At 42.9% G+C, this 20,322-nt stretch overlaps 1 protein-coding gene across 1 annotated transcript; it reads right to left on the bottom strand.

Annotated features, from left to right (window-relative positions):
• Nucleotides 1-11,794: 11,794 nt before the first annotated feature.
• UBE2B (ubiquitin conjugating enzyme E2 B) lies at nucleotides 11,795-19,553 on the bottom strand. Its single transcript, XM_030229255.2, has 6 exons — nucleotides 19,419-19,553; nucleotides 16,285-16,365; nucleotides 15,542-15,567; nucleotides 14,422-14,511; nucleotides 13,138-13,226; nucleotides 11,795-12,362 (listed from the first exon to the last, which is right to left on the bottom strand). Exons 1-6 carry the CDS (start codon nucleotides 19,460-19,462, stop codon nucleotides 12,234-12,236), a joined length of 459 nt encoding a protein of 152 aa, XP_030085115.2. The 5' UTR covers nucleotides 19,463-19,553; the 3' UTR covers nucleotides 11,795-12,233.
• Between the last annotated feature and the right edge of the window lie 769 nt (nucleotides 19,554-20,322).

Here is a 20,322-nt window from a genome sequence, read left to right as displayed (position 1 = left end):
GATTTTCTTTACTCCCAAGTTAAAGTGTGCATGTTCTCATTCCAGCTGAATAAGGGAGCCTTTTTGCTGATGCAGAACACATCTTACTAGTTCATTTTCAGTACAATGCACAGAGAATTAAGTGCACAATTCCTGGTAACAAGAATGGAGATTGCACAAGTCTCCTTCCTTCCTGCACATCACAGAATAAATAACTGGGAGTGCAGGGCAGAGAATGCCAGACACATCACTCTGGCTTTGGTTATCAGGACTTGAAGGGCTACAGCTAAAATCTACCCTAAAACAGAGGAAATATTTCTCTGTATAGCAATTCTTCCTATCTACCATTTACAAGAGCAATGACCAGTCTTAATATACAGCAGCTGAATACAAATCAGGCTGAGAGCTCTGCGCTGTGCAAAACCATCAGAAATAAATGCCTCAATTTTACTTTCTCAGGAAATCATGTCAACATCAGCACAGCCAGGTCTTCCTTCCAGTATAATCTCAATCAGGGCACAATTCAACTCTGATGGGCTTCTGTAAATATGGGACTGACCTTTCTAAGCATGTGACAGGGGCTTCAGTGGCTTCAGTATCGCCTGATCCGGCGAGGTGATGAGCTCCCTCTGATGAGCTCCCTCCGAGCTCATTGGGCTTTAACAGTGTGCAGGCTCTGGGCTCAGCCCTAAGCCCTTGGCTCAGCATCTGGGAAACAGGCATGACATTGATCCTGGACTCGGATGGGTCTGAGCCAGAGCAGAAGCAGAGCTACACTCAGTCATGCAGGGTGGGGTGGGGAAGTGTTTTTTTCTTGCGGCAGAAAGGCAGAAAATATCTTATTAGAGCAGCTCCAAAGGAGGGCCATGGAGATGCTCTGAGGGCTGGAGCACCTCTCCTATGAAGACAGAATTGGGGGTGTTCAGTCTGGAGAAGAGAAGGCTCCAGGGAGACCTTACAGCGCCTTCCAGTACCTCGAAGGAGCTTATAAAAGGAGGGAAAGGGAATTTTTATACTGGCAGACAGTGATGGAACAAGGGGGAGCAATTTTAAACTAAAAGAGGAGAGATTTAGGCTTGATGTTAGGAAGTTCTTCCCTGTGAGGGTGGTGAGTCCCTGGCACAGGCTGCCCAGAGAAGCTGTGGATGCCCCATCCCTGGAAGTGTTCAAAGCCAGGCTGGATGGGGCTTGGAGCAACCTGGGATAGAGGACGGTGTCCCTGCCCATGGCAGGGGGATTGTAAGAGCCCTGCCAAACCAAATAATGTTATGATTCTGTGAGTATTGAGAAAATAATTTATGACAAAACTTCCAACCTGCTTGTAAGATTACCATGTCTGTTGGTTTATAGCTTCATCTAATTTAATATTTTCCTTTCTCAAGAAAAAAGGGGGTGCCTCCCTGACTGCATGGAAGGTGCTGGACCCCTCTCTGGAAATGGGAGTGGCTAGGACAGGGTTGCTGACACCTATTAAAGCCTTCCCCTCCCCGGTGCAGAGGGGCATGGCCAAACCATGGCTTGAAAATGGCCCAAACTACTCTTTAGCCCTACCCAGGACACAAATGGTCCAGGATAGTGCCACCACTACCGCTCATGGTCTCCAAGCAATGATTGTGAGGCTTCTAGCTGGAACTCTGGACTCAGTCTGCCCTTTCTGCCCCTTTTTTAAAGGAAATCATTAAACCATGACACCCTTTTACAAAGTGACTGAAACAAACACAATCTCTTTGGTTTTGATTGAAGGTGATGGGGATGCTAGCTACAACTGGTTTTTGAAACCATCAGTTTTTTTATGAAGAGAAGGTTACTGGATTTAACGACTACAACTCTAGTTTCCAGAACTGGCTGAGAAGAGAGTCTTCCAGTAAATAAACTGGAATAATTAATTTCCTGAATAGTACCCTATAATCATAATCATAGAACAATTTGAGTTGGGAGACCTGTGCAAGGTCTTCCAGTCCAACCCCCCTGGAATCAGCAGAGACATTGATGACATGGTGTTGGTTGCTCAGAGCCCTGTCTAACCTGAACTTAAATGTTTCAATGGACCCACCACCTCTCCAGGCAACCTGTGCTAGTATTTTACCACCATCATTGTAAAAACATCTTCTTTATATCTAATCTAAATTGGCACTCCTTCAGCTTAAAATAATGAGAGGAGGCTGCTTTTAGTGTAGAGGATACACAGCATCATTTCATTCCTTCCCTGTAAAAACAAAACACACCAAGGAACAGAAAGATCAAATTCAGCAGTGAATTGCTAAAACGTGCTGTATTTCAGGCTCTCATCAGGAGCTGCTGCTGCTGTGCATGCCTGTGTGCTCCTACAACGAGGGCACCCTGAGACTCTGCCAGCTCCAAATTGTGTTTTGCTTGCAGCTCTGACGAGGAATCATTTTCGTAGCAAGCGCAGAGTGGCCCTGCCTGGAGTTCCTGTCTCTGAGCCTCTTTGTGCATCTATAAATAGCAAATCATCAGCTCACCTCCTCTGAGCTCATCACACCCTCCCTGCCTTCCCCTCCTGCCTGCTTGTTGAAGCTGTCACCGTGACTCAGATGTCCCCTATCAGGTTCCCTGTGCAGGGAGATTCCCCATACATTATATGGCATCGTGAAGCTATTAAGCTCCTTAGGTTTATATCACCTAAGCTGCTTAGGTTTCTATCACCAGCACTGATATGATGTTGAAGAACCTGACATTTGAAGCAATGTAATTACAATTTAAGGTCTCAGAGCTCCTAAACACTTAAGTTAACAGAGAAGGTCTGCATCATTTTGAAGACAACACTGAGTGAAAATAAAGTGTCAAAATCCCAGACGAATGTCATACACAAAATCAAGGACAAACAAGCTGTGACCATAGGACTGCAGCATTTCACAGATCCTCCTGCAGAATTCCCTAAGACACCAGGCATCAATCTATTTCCCTTACATCCAACCCCCTGCTCAACAAAAATATTATTTCCACTCTAAAGCACAATTCTCTGTTATTCTTCGCTTAAGAAATGCACAGATGAAAAAAGATATTTCTCATTTTAATGGACTTATTTTTGAGTTTATTTATAATTGCTGAAATGACTGTAACTTCAATCTAATATTGCTTTCAACCCCTTGTAATGGCAATTACTCGTGTATCCATCAAAGTGCAGGATTGTTTGCACTAAAAATCTCCAGATAACCTGCTTACTCAGTGACACTAGAGATATCTGTCAGGCCCTAATACTTCATTTCCTGAATAAATGTTTCTTAGACTCCATACTCAGAATGCAAAAGAGAAAAATATTCTTTTGATCATTCATTTGAAATATTTGCTTCATCCTTTGAAAATGAATGTAAGCCAGCATGCCGTCAGCAGCGAGACAATTTAGCTGGATAAATTAATATGCAGAGATTTAATGACATTTTGTGGTCTTTCAAGTAATGTAAACCCAGAGTTTCACTTCTCCTGTATACATCTGGCCTCTGTCTTGCCGGGTTTGAGGATGAAATGTTGCTGGAGATGCTGCCCAAACATTCCATTTGAGCTGAGCATGGATGCCAGAGCCAGCACAGACACTCAGTGTCTGTGCAGCTCCACCCCTGAGGTCCAGGGCAGATATGGAGATTTTAACAATTTGACCCAATGATTTAAAAGGTGTTTTCCAACCTAAATGATTCCATGGTTCTGTTCTGTGTCTGTACCTGTACACACCTAGCATTTTACCTCCTAATACTGCAGTGAGTCCTGCCCTGCCTGTACCAAATTCAGAAACAAGAAGTCTTGTGATTGACCCAGAGGACCTGTTTCTCATGAAACAAAAATCCCAGAGAACTGTGTATTTGTTAATATAACCCACCCAGGAATGCTGTGAGAGAAATACCTACAAAACAGCAAGGAAGGTGTAATTTCAGAGCTGTGAGTCCATCCTTTTTCAGATGGATGTGCACCAGTACAGCTGGAGAGCCAGGCTGCTCTTCATGCTGACCCTCATAACTCTCACCTGCTTGGTAAGCAAATAGAGTCTGCAGGAAAGAACAGAAACAAGCAGCAATTTAACTTGTGGTGCTTCACAATACTTTTAGAAATGCAGAACTGCAGAAAAACAGAGGTGGAGGTCACCTGGTCTGTGAGAATTGTATTGTGTAAGCTGCTGGTGGAGCTGAAATACACACACTGAGGACAATCTGGCTTTCTATTCAGGTGTGCATATTTCTAATGAAATATATAAATTGCCAAGCTCAACTATTGATTTATTATGATGTTTGATAATTGGTTAGCAAAAAGAGACCAGTAGTTCGCTTGTCACTAATTGTGAATTTGTAATTTTCTTCTCTTCTGTGCCTGACTATTCCCTGTCATCACCTGCCTTACACCTGTGCTGGAAGCCCTTTGGAGTAAAGACAAGGCACTGGATTTGTTTGTGTAGAGCCTATGTAGGCTCCTTGCCATATCCAGGAGAGACACTATAATAATTCAAATAATAATGACATGCAAACAGAATCCAATGCCATGTATTGAGAACCTGTTTCTGCTCTGCTTTAAAATATCAATAAATAAGGATTTTCCTTGTGGTGTCACTAATTCTGTTATGTATTTTTATCAAGGGAGCCAGTTGCAACAAGTAGAACCCTGAGCTGGTTAAAGCTTATTTCAAGTTAATTTAAAATAATGCACTCTCTCTCTTGACTCATCCATCTCTACAAAGAAAGCAGCAAGCAATCCAGGACATTCAAAGAGTAACAACATTCAGATGTGTCTAGACAGAAATAGCAACTTCTAAACCAAGAATTTGCCTCTGGAGCCTTTTCAGTAGGTCCTCAAATAGAAAATATTTAAAGGGCTATCATGATAGTATAATTTCTCTTTGTTTGAGGCAAGGATGGAGTGAATGTGTCATAAGGCACTAAGAAAGAACAAGAGGAATCTCAGTGAGACAAAATGAAAGGAGTTCATTATAGACAAGACCTTCACTCTGGTTAAATCAATCATAAATTTGTTGACTTCAGTAGCCAAGGATTTAATGACACAGCTTCAACCAAAACCACTTTTTAGCACCATATTGTACAATCTGAGGGCTCAATTTTATTTTTTTCTGTAAGTTTATACCCCAGAACTGCAGGATCTGGCCACGTGCTTGCAGTAGAGCTCCCACTTGAAGCCACGGCTAGAGCAGGGACTTTCAACAACCCTTTGAGCAATATCCCAAACTTCCAGCATGGGAAAACTCTTTCTAAATATGAGTCTACCTGGGATTTCTTTAAGTAAACAATTGAAATTCCAGCACTAACAAGTTGGTGTTTCCACAAATTGACAGGAAGTGTCCTCCAGAATAGGTGTCCCAAGAGAGATGCACTGACACCACCTGCCAACAGCTCCAGCTTTACCTCTGACCTCTCCCAGCAGGAGAGTGGGGGACTGTAACTCTCCTCACATCCCAGACTGCAGGGAAAGGCACCAGCAGTGAGTGAAAGGAGAGCTCTGCCTTTGCCTGCCATGGGTTATCACCCTAGAACAACACACTCCCTTACCCCCAAACACAAGTTTGAAGCAGGTGAATCACAATGAAAATGCTTAAAATTTCACTGAAAATACCTACAATTTAATTTTGCTATTTCTTTATACAGAAAGAGAAAGCACTCAAACAAAACTGGGAACAACAAATGGAGTTCTCCAGTCCAGTCCTTTTCCCACTCAATAAAGGGTATGCTTTGCTACCACTTAATTCAATGGAAAAATTCCTTTAGGTCTCCATGGGAACAGCATTGGGTCTATAACACTTAACTATACTATAAGTACCAAATTCTATAAGCTTTGGCTGAAACTTTTTAGTGTCCTTTAAAAGATGTCTGTGGGTAAAGAACTGCTGGCTCTGGAGTCAATAAAGTCAATGAAGCAGCTTTCACAGGCATCAAAAGTTCACTTTCAAACTTTTCTACAAAATAGTTACTGGAATTTGGGGGAAGCCAGCACAAAGAAAACACTGTAATAACTAACACAATGACCCTTTCAACAAGGCAGGCGAGCAGCCTTCTTAATGAAATTGGACTTAATGTACGTTTGGACCAGACAGTGAAAGAAAATCTCTCACCAGCACATCACAAGGCCAATAATGTGTAAACAGATAATAGCAAGAGCTGTGTGGTTCATAATTAATTCAGAGGAGATGGCATTTCTGCCTTCTTCCCGTTTTGGTCAGTCATTGAAGACAATTTGCCTCAGCCTGTGTGAAGTATCATATTTCAGAATGAAATCCTTCAAGTCCCATCATCATAGAACTAACATGAAGTAATAAAATAGCAATATTTATATTTACTGGACATTGCAGTTATCGGGCAGAATTCTAGACAAACCTCTGAACCCATAATCTTCTAGTCATACCCAAATCAATTTCAAAATTGACAGAAATATAAAAAACCCAGAAAATATAAAAAATATTATTTATGGAATAAAATGGTGAGGATAATGAACAATGTAATTAATATCTAACACTGAGACTGAGCCATTTAAAGTTCAACAGGGCCTTGAAAACAATGTGAATATGTTCAATGATTTTTGCAAGCAGAGGTTTATCCAAGATAAAAACCTCTGTGGGTCTCAGATTCTTGGGGTGACCTTTCTCTGATCAACTTTTTCCCTGATGAATACCTATTTAGGGCCCCCTTTGTGCCTGAGGTTGTTGCTGTGCCAGGTAGAGCCTCTGCTCAGGCTTCAGAATCCTCCCCAGCTTGGTGGCTCCCAGCTCAGCCCATGGTATGTGTACCAAATTGGCAGCTGTCAAAATTATTCAGCTTAGAAATGCATCAGACACGGCAGTTAATGACCCAAACTGAAAAACAAGGGAAGAAACACAAGATCTTCTCAGTTCTAGGGGTTGAGGGCTGAACACCCTGTGCTACAGGTGGAGGCTGGGGCAGGGACATCTGCCCACCTTCACCACTAACAGCCTCTACAGTCAAGTCTCTGTTATCAGTGCCATCAAACCACATCTCCCTTATTGCAGTAGTGTGGTGTGACCCAGCTCTGGCACTTGTTTAAGGGCAAAAATAATTTATTTTATGACCTCACTGAACTCCTGATTCAAACACTGACATAGTGGGATTTTAAAACAAACTTTCTTCTAATAACATTTGCACCAGCTCAGAAAATCCCACGCTACGTGCTTTGACCACATCATGAAAAAGGGCTCATTCTGGATGCTGAACAACATCTCCTGCTTGGGAGGAGCATGTTTGCTTTCTGGCAGCTTTCACACAGACCACAGCAGACACAAGCATTAAGAATGGATTCATGCAGTCACGGAGGCTGAATGTTACCATTAGTGGGATAGTACTGAGTACAGAAGATACCCTGTCTTAAAAATCTTTATTTTCAATGCAGAGACCAAGGATAATGACAAGAAACCTTTAGGGAATATCACAATTTCCATAGCTTGTGATGCTAATTACAGTCATTATCAGAAAGTCTAAAAAGTTCTGCCTATTTTTTGTTCTCTGCTGATGGTGGCTGAGCTATGAGATGAACTCAAGGTGCAATAACTAATGCTAAGCAAAAAAACTCCTCAAATCCTAAAGCCCATTTATTTTCAAATACTACTACCTGAAGTTTCTATAATAGCTCAAAAAGCCCTCTCCTGTGTACATACACACACATAATCCAAGATAAATTATTTTCTAGAAGACTCATATCCTTTGAATGCACAGCAAAAGCAGTGCAGCATCCTGTTAATGGGGTCTGTTCATTGATTCTACACATTTAATTTTTTTTTAGATTTAGCTCCTTTTCCTCACACCTCTTTCACCATCATGAAGAGATTTCCAGAGATTATCTGTGAAGATTTATGTTCAACAAAACTGTCCTCTTGCCTGCAATAACACATATTCTTTGCTGGTCTTCTAATTTTGGACTGGTTTTATCCCCAAAATTTTAATGGAATAAAAAGAACACCTCCTAAATCATTTACTGCTCTAGCTACAGGGTGTTCATATGGCCCAAGGTTTGATCCAAGGGTTTACACCCCTTTACACTTCTAAGGAAGATGGGTGTGCTGAGGAAGGTCTGTGATCCATTCAGTATTCCACTGAAGCTCCTCCATTAGAAAGATTAACAAAATAAGGGAGAGGAGGTCAGATAATTGTTTTAATACTTAAACAACAAATTAAACAGAGTGCTGGAGCTGGCACTGCTCACACAAATGCTGCCCACTCACCCAGAGTCTCTGGTCACTGTTTCCCACTCACAGTCCAACCAGCCACTCACCATGGAGCACCATCCAAAGCAGAGGTGGAGAACCTGCCTTGCCAACTCACACATTACAGCAGATTGCCTGCTGATTACACCTTTCCTCTTCCAGAAAACAATTCCAAACAAATAAGGCATAGTATTTGCCTGGGACAGCTTCCACAAACAGTGAATACCTCAAATAAAAACACAGGTTGGGAAGTCTGGCCGGATGAGAAGTCGCTTCCTCTCCTGGTGCATTTTTATATACATCAAAAGCTCTTCTCACAGACTCTTGATATGTTAAATGTGAAGTATTTAACTGTCTACATTATCCTACCTATTTTATTTTGAATATCTCAATGCCCCTGTAGTGATCAGGGAATCTTCTTTTTTTCCTGTAAATTTTTTATTAGGCACCTCCTAATCTCTAAATATTTAAGAGCTTTATTTGTTTGACACACTGAATTAATTGACTATTAATACAAAACCTCCCACAAAGAAGCTGCAGATATAGTACCTCAAGCTGTGATTTTTTCACTTTTCACAGCCTAAGGCCTTGATTCTTCAATTACACACATTTATCTGTACTATGGTGAAGAATCCCAATGGGACGACTCACACAAGTGAAGTTAATCACATTTGTGAAGATCCAAGTCCCGTAGTTCTGGCTTGGGACTGCATTTGGATGAGACATCTTTAGGGAACTGAGATCTGAAGAAAGCAGCACGAGCAGTGCAGTGTTTGATTCTTCTTATGAATAATGTTAGTGTGATAAACCTGAAGGCAAAGGTGGTTTTACACCTGAAACTCAGATTGGGGAATGGCTAGGAATGGTTCACACCCACAGCCCCACCAATGGCTTCCTGACTGACACAAGAACACTGCAAACCTGGATGCCTCCATCTGTCCACCTGTAAAATCAGGGGAATGACATGGATATATAGGGCAAAAACTCTGGGATGAATAACTTAAAGACATTCCCACTGTGTTTTGCAATCTTTATATGAATCCAATGGAAAAGAAGTGATTATGAACTGTTTAATATCAATGAACGAAAGCCCCATGAGAAGCTATAAATCCAAAACTGTGAACCCATCAGCCCTTCCTTATTTAATCCCACTGTCCTAGCAAGCTTTGTGCATTACATCTCCTAAAACATTACAAACCAAGCCTCCCAGTGTAGTATTTAAGAATGTAATTGTGCCACAAAGTTTATTGTGACTACGGAGTGCTCTTGTGAATCAGTGCACTTGAACCTTTTTGTCTTTGTCATCACTCCTGCTCTTTGTAGAGGGAAAGGGCTTTCATCTGTCCCTTACCCACACTCCTGACCTGTTATTTCAGCACCCACACACAGCTTCAGGGCAGCCTGCAGGGCTCAGGGACCAGATGGTCCCAAAAGGAGGGTGGTGGGAGCAGGGAGCAGTAAGGAACACACAGGCCTGAACAGCCAGTACATCTAAACCCACTGGAGATGCTGAACATGGGCATGTGAAGGCTCCAAGAGGAATCTGTGGCCCTGAGCAGCACCAGTGAGTGCTGACAGCTCACACACATTGCATCCTTTAACACCATGACCTCTGGCCTGCTTCCTTCTGCCTGGTAATGTATCTGTTTTCTAGCAAGTTTTAGCAGATTTTAACCTGTGTTCTCTGACTGTTTTTAATGTTTATTGGTGGATGGTGGAGGGCTCACAGAAGTCACCCTTTCTCCCACACCCCCTGGGGATGCCCTGTGCAGCCCCCAGCTGCTCCAGGATCCCACCTGCAGAAACAGCAGCTCCTTTGTACCAGTGTCCCCAGAGGTCACCGTGGAGCTGGATTCTCACCATTCCCACATTCCCACACAGCTTGCAAAGTTATTTCAAGTGTTACTGTGGGAAATCTGGTGAGCAAGTGAATGCTCCTCCCCAGCACAGCCTGGGACACCTCACCTCTGTCTGAGGGACAGCAGGACATTTTCCAGCCAGACTTTACTGAGTGTGGCTCCAAGTTCTGCCCTTGGTAGAGAATGCTCTTGGACATCTTCAAACAAACAGTGAGGGTCCCAGCACAGGCAGCTTGCAGTGCCCATCATTAATTAAACTCCCTTCTGCTCCAATTTTGTTTCTCACACATCCCAGAGACACAAAAACATGTTCTGAGCATCATCAATCTATAACTGGGCCAAACTGGCTGTTCAGGAAAAATCAAATTAATGTGAATGCCAATGAACAGCAAATCTCATCTCATGCACACGTCAAAGGAACAAAAATACTGAAAGAGGAGGCAAATTAAAAAAAAAAATCAAAGTTTAGATTAATTCTTAGAAGGGGGAAGCTTTTCCATGTTATATTTATGGACAAAAATCTTTGCATTGATGTTTTAAGCCACGGAGCATCATTTTGCCAGTGTTACTGTAACTTCACCACAACCAAAAGCAAATTGGATCCTTTGGAGTTTCTGTTATTAATCAGACATAAATTGAAAAATTCTTAAACACAAATTCAGCAATTCAAGGAAAGCAAACTGACTTAATGAGAGCAAAGTTATTACACAGCATTGCTATTTTCTGAGCCTTTGTACACTAATGCTCATCCAAGGCACAGCAGTTTTACTCCACAAACTACTATCAGAGTCTCGTTGGACAGTATTCTGAGTGCCATTTCTAAACTTAAGTGCTGCTCCCAAAAGCCACAGACCTTTACAAGCAGGTGTGAGGTGTAAATTGGTATTATTTGTTTCAGTGCATTGAGAATAACTTCTAGTAATGACTGCTATAAATAAACAACTTTCTTTTCTAGGTGAAATTGATTCCCATTGCTTTTTAGGCACCACTGAGCTGGATTTTGGTATGGGATTTGGGGAGTTTAATATATATGTAATGCTGGCTGGAATTATGAAAAGTTGTTACAATTTTAACGCTGGAAGAAATAAAAGGGCTTAATTCTTTACTGCAGTCAGCTAGCCTGGTTTACAGATTACAGTAAGAAATTACCACATCAACACTTACAAAAACAAAGCCAAAGTTCTTTAAACTGTCAGTTTAAGAATATGTGGAGCCTCTGTGATACAGACATGAGACCTGACCACACAGTATACAGTCCAGGTTTTAAGAATAACCCCACTAAATCATCAGACACATTTTCTTTTGTTGGTGATTTTTTTGTTGGTAATTTTTCCCTACCCCCAAAGGAAACTAATGGGAAACCTCTTTAATTATTAGAAGATATTCAAAACTATATTACAGTATCACCATGTGAATATAGGACAGATTTAGATGCCAACAATTCCAGGTTTGTAAAATACAATATTTCAGAAAAATAAAACTTATCAGAATATGTTCTCATCAAGCCTGGTCACCCAGGTTATGTTTGCAACTCTGCTGCTGGTTTAAGGTGAGACTTTTAGCAAAACAGTTACATCTGTTTCCCCATTTGTAATTGGCAGCTACCAAAATGTCTCTTCCTCATACAACTGAGGACACACAGAATCAAGCCAAGCTGTGGTGCAGAAGCAAAGTCATGCCATGAAGACAGTTGCATTGTGGATTAACTTTTCTGTTTGTAAAGTGCAGGGTATCAACAGCATGGACAAAAAAATGAGCCCTTGGACAAAGACAGAGTGAGAGCAGAATGTCTTGCACTAAGGTTATGTATTTAACAGTTTTACATGAAATATTCATATATAAAAACTTTTTAAGTGCTTTTCTCCAATTTAAAAATCTAAAGAATTCAAAAATAAGGCATTCAATATTTGAAAAAGTACAGATTTACAAAATGTGTATATTCTGTCATGAAAACTCCACACCAACATTATACACTTGGAAAAAAAATACAAACAGGATATATTACAAATTTATGTAGCAATAACTTAGTTCTTACCATGCAATAAAAAGGACGTTAATTGAGATACACAAGCTTTTAGCTTCCCCTAAACTGGAGGGCTTAATTTTGTTTGCAAATGAGTTTTTATGCAAATTCATAGAACTGTGGCACTTGAAATTTCTGGTAGCCTTTCTATTGAGAATTAAATTGTACATAATGATTATGAGGATGGAGAGTAACACAGCAGCTGTTACGAATCATTCCAACTTTGTTCGACAATAGCTGAAACTCTTTTCTCATATTCACGTTTGTTCTCCTGGTAAAGTTGTGCTGCCTGACTGTTTGCTGGACTGTTTGGATTGGGTTCATCAAGCAGAGACTGGAAAAAGGGGAAAATATAATGTGAGACAAACCAACACATGTAAAACAAGAAAAAAATCAACTTACTTTCAAGTCAAATGTGTTTCAGAGGCAGTCACAACTCTGAATGTTTTTTTTTTTTGGTTAAAAAACCTAGTTAAATTCATGGTTAGGCACCCCTAATTATATTACTGACCCACAAATTACACCCTGCCTAAGCTGCACACACTTGTAGCTTCACAAACCAAACAGAGACAGTTTGTGCTAGTCAGCACTATGGAGCTAAATGACTATTTGGTAATTACATTATACTGTCATTCAGGACTAAAGAGGAGCTAAGATGTCTCCTACAAAACATCACTGTTGAATAATTAGAACAATCACACAGGAGCAAAGGAATTGTGCATTTCCACTGTGCCAGGGCAGTTTTACTTATTCCAAGTAGTGTGTTTCAGCAATATTGTCCCTTTGAGGACTTCACAGTAAAGTTAAATGTTTCAAACACAAGGCAATTTTCTGCATCTGATATCCTATCTTGAGTAAAAACAGTTAAAAATGAACACAAACAAATACACTGCTTTCCTGTGCAAAAATATACTATGACAGTTTTGTATCTCAGAACTGGTGATTATGTAGCATCTTTGTCTTTATTTGATTTAAAAACACTGCTTAACTCATAAGGATTTGAAGCTCCCCTAGATACATACTCCTGGCTATCCTCATCTCTGAACTGTGAATTCTGGAATAGAGACCAACAATAACATAATTACTTGGTAAAACAGATGCAAAGTTACCTGAATTGAAGTTAAAATAGATGAAACATCATATGTTGGACTCCAGCGATTCTGAAGAATATCTAAACATATGCTGCCATCTGCATACACTGTAAATACAACACAGGTATCACTTAGAAACTGCCAGATTTATGGCACTGCTCAGGGCAGAGTTATTGTTCCAGTCTGTGCCTGAGATTAATGCTTTAGGAAAGAGAACAGCAGTTTGTCTCACCATCTTCTGTGGTTTGACACCTACTTTGAGGATTTATTACTGAAATTAATAGAACACCTAAGAGGGAAAGAAGGAAGGTCTGAAGATAACAGCATTAACACAGGAAGGGGCAGACTCGGTGTCCTGCTCCTCCAGTGTGACTGACCCCCACCGTCACAGTGGAGAGCCTCCCAGAGAGCAGTAAGGCCTTCACTGCAGGAGTGGAACCCCTCACACCATCACACCACAAGAAGGGGCAGCTCCTGCCCCATTTTCACACTCTACACTCACTATGAGAGGCACCAAGGCAGACAGTAGAGAATATGGAGAAGTGCCTGAAATCCTACTTCTGTCTGTATACCTATCAGTCTGACGGAGTTCACATGAACCTGAGACTCAGTGCTCAAACTTGTACACCCTCGTCTTCCAGCTTGCTCCCAACAAATTACAGACCTTGTGGCAGAGACAAACTGGCCTGCACAGTTATGTGAGGTATAATTTCTACAGAGACGCAGCAAGCAGGTTTTTTCCTGCACTCAGCAAAACCTATCAGTGCTGGGGGAAGCAGCACAGTGCACTCTCACAGCTGCCCTCATCACTGAGATGGGGTCAGATGCCTCCTCTACAACTGAGCATCCTCATTTTCTTCCCTGTGCTGGTCCTGGAAGGCACAGAGCACCAGATAAAAGAAGGGATTTGGATGAAACCTCACCTGGCAGGAATAATTAACACTTGGCTCCAGCAGTTCCCTGCAGCTCATACTGTGGCTGCACAGACACGGCTGCTGTTAAATGGAAGGGGGCAGGAATCTGCAGCCAGAACTGCCTCTTTAAACCAACCTAAGTGCAGCTGCTGCTGCTGAAAATACTCACAGGCTTTGCTACTGAGGCTACATATTGATTAGTAAGAGGCAGATAGCTGCTTCTTAATAGCATCATAACTCTCAATTTTTCGTCAAGCAGTTGCTGTCCTAGACATCTACTTAGGAGATGGCAGTGAAGAGAGATTAAGCATTCTGGAGCTTCAGAGAATGCATGACCACACTGTAATATTTAATGAGTATTACAGCTAAATAAAGATGGTTTACTCACCATTTGGATGGAACATTTTTGATAAAAACCTAACAGTTGGAGGTTTATTTGGATATTCTTCAGAAAATTCTATTACTAGTTTAAAAGTACCTGTCCAAACAAAGATAAACAAAATCACATAGTTAACAACAAAAGAACACATCCAGGAACATAGACAACAAATTAATTTATGTGCTCCATGACCAGCATTCCTCCTCACCATTATCTAAAAAAACCCAACACTGAATCTGATTGCTTTTTTTATTTCAAATCATATTTGAACTATGGAATTACTGCTTAGAGTAACAAATCCAGTAGTGAGTTGGGTAGGAGCTTGGAGACTCACTGCAGACATGGCAAAGCCAGCTATATCCAACATCATCCCACACTTTGCCATGACCCAGGTATGCTGGGTCCATGGACTCGGGTGACTTTAAGGCGTTTCATTAAGAAGGCATTGTGGTGCCAGCAAAGAAACCCTGGAATTTCATAATCAGCAATCTCAGTCTTTGGAGCTCACAACTGATTCACTGAAAACCTTTGTTATGGATCAGTGAATATTTTACTGTAATTCCTCCAACCCAACACAGAGAAAAACCCATCTGCTGCCAATTACTGCAATAATACTATAATTATTAAACTCATTATTCCTCATATGCCTGAGGGAGGGTCATTACACACCAGCTTTCATGTTTATGTACAAATCTGGGATTCCCTCAACCTCACTGAGCTCTATATTGAGAACACCTCAAGGCTTTTCACCTGTTCTTCATTAGGAGAACAGTGATGAATCAAACATGCCAAAAGATGAAATGAGAAAAGCTCTTGTTGAGCTCAGCTAAAGAGATGTGCAAACACACCTGGCAGTGTCAGGCCAACAAGCCCTGCTAAAAGCTCTTGTGGGGATGTATGAAAAAGCCTTGATAGAAGCATTGCTTCATAGCTTTCTAACCAACCATGAGCCAGCATGATGAGACACTGCTTAGATCAAGATACATATTTTTATAGCCCTCATTGCTTCACTTACTTGGTTTGTTTCAAATTATACACAGATAGCATCTATTCTTTTTCAAAAGCAGAACAATGTTAGAACTGTTAACATTTATTAGAATGGCAAAGGATACAGAAGTTAGCAACTTACCATCTTCAAAAGGTGTCCCTTCTGGCCTGCAAGGTTTTAAAAAGAAACTCCAGTTAAAAGGGATCATTATCTACTTCCACACAGGCACAATTAATGTGTATCTTCTTTCTCATCCTATCCAAGATATAGGCAGAAGTAATAATTTAAATTATTAGAGAAGCATCCATAGGTAACCTCTGAGAGCTTTGCTATATGTAAGACATGTCCCATAGTCACCTGCTATTTGGGATATCAACTTTATTATCATCCCAAACAATACATATGCCTTTAGGTGACTAGTTTGGAACAAATGAGCAGATTATTAGCAAGCAAACTTCAGTCTGACAAAAGGATTTTAAGGCACCTCCTCTTCCACAGGATATGTAATGTAGTTTCCCAGACATATCCTATATCTTGTCCTACTAGGATTCAATCTAATCACTAATACATCTGGATTTAATGGCTGAGACCATGTGGCACTTATGTACTTTAAGGAGAAATTCTGTTTTTTTCATAACACAGTATAACCTATTTATTAAGCCACATGCAAGTTTTTTCAACAAAAAAGCGGAACAAATTTAATTTTTTTTTTTCCCTTCCTAACTGTTCCCCGTTATCTGTGAAAAGAGATTTTTACCTTGGCCATTTTTTTAAAGTTCACTAATTTTACATACATGAAACAAGAGAACAACTGTAAAAACAAACATCAGGTTGTTATATTTAGCCCTCTAATACTGAATTTCATAGTGACCAAAAACTCTTACCCAAATATAACTGCATTCCATTGCATTATGTTATTCTCAGATGGTGCACCACTGACACCCACAGGAGGGTCTTCTTGCAATCTAAGAATTACAAACATAGAATGACAAGTCATATATATAAAATACTTCCACTTGCAGATACAATTTACTAGTAATATCCACATTTTATAAATATTTTCTCATTCCAGATCAGAGAATACACAAAGCATTACATGCAGATGATCAATGCTCTCTAAGACAGACCTACAAGCAATGCACATCAAGATTTTCTCATGTTTTACACTGAGACACAAGGGCACAAGAGGTCTGATTAAGTGTTCAGGGAGCAAAGGATTAACTGTAAGAATAACTTATAGCACCATGGACAGCTGGGATTTATGGTGCTACACTGTGAACTATGAGAGAGCAATCGTTGCTGGCTGCCACAGTGAAGAGGAGAACAAGCTGCAGTCACAAGCAAGAGCTGAAATTCAGGCAGTGGCACACACACACAGCATTCTTGCTGGGACTCAAGGCAAGGGACCATCAGGGGAGCTTTTCCTGCACACCCAGATCCATGCATGACAAGTGGCTATATTTGGTATAAGCCTATTTTGACTGACAAGCTGATTGCTTCAAAAGGGAGCAAAGGGGAAACCTGTGTGCTGCTACTCCCTCTTACCAGCCCCACAAATGTGTTTATCTCTAAAGCAATTACAGGAACATTTAAAATTATTTTTAGTTCCTTAATCCTCGGACTAGGGAAAAGCATGCTGCTCACTGAAAGCTTCACAAACTTGAACCAGAAATATGTACTGCAGCCAAAGGACAGGATCCAAATGCCCCCCTCTGCCCATCACTGATCCATATTAAGGATCACAAGACCCTGACAAATGTACACCAGCAGGCCCCAATCAATCCACCTGCTCAAACCCCCTCAGTGACAGCTCCTACTCCTCTCACCTGTTTCACCTCCACAGTTATGCAAGAATAAGGAAAATGCAGTGACTGCCCTTGTGTCACAAACAACTCTTGAGTGTTACACTGAGGTTTGATAATATCACAGCATACTTATAAACAAGTCACTACAAAAAGAGCTCTGCAGACCAAGGGACAAATTCTAGCTAAATGCCATATGCAAAGGCAGATTTCCTGAGAGCTGTCAGCAGCACAGCCAGGCAATCCTCCCTGCACTTGCACTGCCTCAGCCTGGAACACCATGTGTTGTCCAAGGATGCTGAGCAGTGCTGCTGCCCTACAGAGCAGCTCAGAGCCCCTTTAAACTCAGTGTTTACATCTCTGCTCTTTGAGCACACACAGTCCAGACAGCTGAGTATCAACAGCATAAACCACCTACTATTTTGGTCAGGGAAAGCAGGAACAGCACTTCTTCCTACGTGACAGCCAGGCTGCAGGCCAACAGCAGTGCCTGAGCATTAGCCTGACAAATGAATCTGGGAGATGACTTTGGTTTTTAGATCAACTTCAAAGCATGTGTGCACCCTACTTGTCACAGGGTCTAACTACAGACAGGATCTGGCAAGGACTGCAAATAGGACTAATCCTTAAAGTCCTAAACAGCAGGGAAGATGTGGTTTGAGTGCTCCCTTTTTATCAGCAAAGGAAATAAATAACCTTTTATTTCTTTTGGTTTATTCAAACAAATTAGAGGAGGTAAGAAATCTGCTGAACTCTTCTCTCTTGACTGCTCCTGACAATCACAGGATGCAAAAGCAGTTTTTATTCGATGAAGTGAATCAGAGCTCACAGCACACCGTCTGGTTTTCAGTATGAAGTACAAATAACATAAGAAACAAATACATAACTTGCACCACAAAAGAGCAGAGTAAAACAAAAACTGACATGAAAAAGTTACATAAGTTTTGGAATATCAAAGTTGCTATGACAAATGGATTTGATATACATTGTCTACTTGGTTATATTTTTCCACATCTTTAGAGTCTTCTCTCCAGCCATAACTTCAAAATTATTAAACCAGTCCTTGTAGGAATATAAAGGCATAAAACCCACATCTGATTGCAATTTTGAAAAACTGAGGCAGTCAGCCTGAAAAAAAATCACTGGTTCATCTGTGTAAGCAAATACAATAAAAAGTCTGAATATCCTGTTTTGATTTGAACAGGAATCAAGCAACACCCACTTGACAAACACCAACACTCACTCAACAGCAGGGGAGGGCTCCACTTCCCAAAAACCTCCTCCTGCTTCTAGATTCACGAATCAGGCTTTTGTCGCTGTTGCTTTACGTGCAGCCACGTAAAGCAACTACAATACACGTCAAGTGTTTACTGATGTGTTTTCAGGGCCTGGTATAACATAGCTATGCTAAAAAAAGAGACACTATCAAAGCTGACTCACCTCCAACTACTCCTGAGCGACCCAGTCTGGAGAACTCTTACTGTACATCCTACAAGGAAACCTCCCACCCTTTTCCACACTCTGTTCTAAGTATGTTTACGTGTCAGACTGGAAATAATTTATTCCAGAGTCAGTAGTTCAGTCATTAACACTTAAAAGAGTGCAACTAATAACTGCTCCTTTAGCAGTTCGCGTACATTACACAAGATTCTTCACGACTGCAAACTTTAAACACAGTATCACATGACTGTGCATAAAAACATTAAAGGGCATTTGGGTTCCTATTCCACACAAGCGAAGCGTTCGCTAACTCTGCGCTTCGTTTCCAGCTGCCTATCACAACAAACTTATTTTCAGAGAGACCCCCCCCCCCCCAACCCAACAAGCCCGGAACACTTCTGAATTCCGCCCGAGTTACCCCAAAGCCGGAGCCTGCGGGTCCCGGCCGCTCTCGGGGCTGCGGGCCGGGCGGCACGGGCATGGGCACGGCCCTGCCAGCGGGCCCGGCCCGGCAGCGCCCGCAGCCCCCGCCAGCCCGGCGCCCCGTGACCCCGCGGGCGCTCCCGGCTCCGCAGCCACCGCTCCAACTCCTATCCTCACACGCCCCCAGCCGTCGGCGCCCGGGCGAGGCGGCTCGAACAAAGCTGGCGCTGCCCGGCGGGACCCCGCGCTCCCCCGGCGGTGCCCCCGCTCCCCCCCGACACTGCCGCTGCTCGGTGCCAGCCCCCCGCCCGGCGCTAAGGCGCGGGGCAGCGGTGGGCGCGGGCCCCGCTCACCTCTTGAAGTCGCGCATCAGGCGGCGGCGCGCCGGGGTGGACATGGCGGAGCCGCGGCGCCGCCTCCCGCCCGCGCTCGCTGCGCGCCCGCACAAACAACCCGCAATGGCGGCTCCGCGCGCGGGGCGGGGCCGGCGCCGGACGCACCACTGCGCCAGCGGGGGGGAGGCGGGACCGGACCATCGCGCCGTGCGGGGGGGTGGTGGGGGAGGCGGCTCCGCGCTCGGCGGAGTTTGGGGAGCAGGCAGCGGGACAGGGTCGGGAAAGACCGGGACTGCCGGGCGGCACAGGGTCCAGGAAGGTGTCCGGGAGAACCTGGGACTGCCGCACCCCGGGACTGCCGGGCGGGACAGGGTCCGGGAAAGGCTCCGGGAATGGCTCCGGGACTGCCGGGCGGAGCAGCGTCCGGGAAAGGCTCCGGGAATGGCTCCGGGACTGCCGGGCGGCACAGGGTGCGGGAAAGGGTCCGGGAATGGCTCCGGGACTGCCGGGCGGAGCAGGGTCCGGGAAAGGCTCCGGGAATGGCTCCGGGACTGCCGGGCGGAGCAGGGTCCGGGAAAGGCTCCGGGAGGGGCCGCCCCCGGCACTGCCGGCCCCGGGCCCGGGCGGGCAGCGGCGCTGCCTGGCGCTCTCGGAGCGTTCCAGCCTGCGCCTGGCTCAGGCGGGGTTTTCTCCTTGCCAGGCACACCAGCTCACTGTGATTTAGCTGAACTTCTGCAAAGTTCACAAACAATTACTCGAGGTCAGATTACAAGGTTGTACGTTTAGATGCTATGCTGTGTATTCAGCCCTCTCCCGCTATTTGCATTAACTGGATGTCTTAAAAATTTAGTTCTTATCAAAATTTAATTAGGGATAATGGTCCATTTTGCCATATGGGTCCCTCAGCATTTCTTTAAGTTCC

Source organism: Serinus canaria, chromosome 13 (assembly GCF_022539315.1).
Source record: "Serinus canaria isolate serCan28SL12 chromosome 13, serCan2020, whole genome shotgun sequence".
NCBI classification, from domain to species: domain Eukaryota; kingdom Metazoa; phylum Chordata; class Aves; order Passeriformes; family Fringillidae; genus Serinus; species Serinus canaria.
The sequence above is the reverse complement of the archived record's forward strand: the minus strand, read 5'-3'. Positions and strand labels throughout refer to the sequence as shown.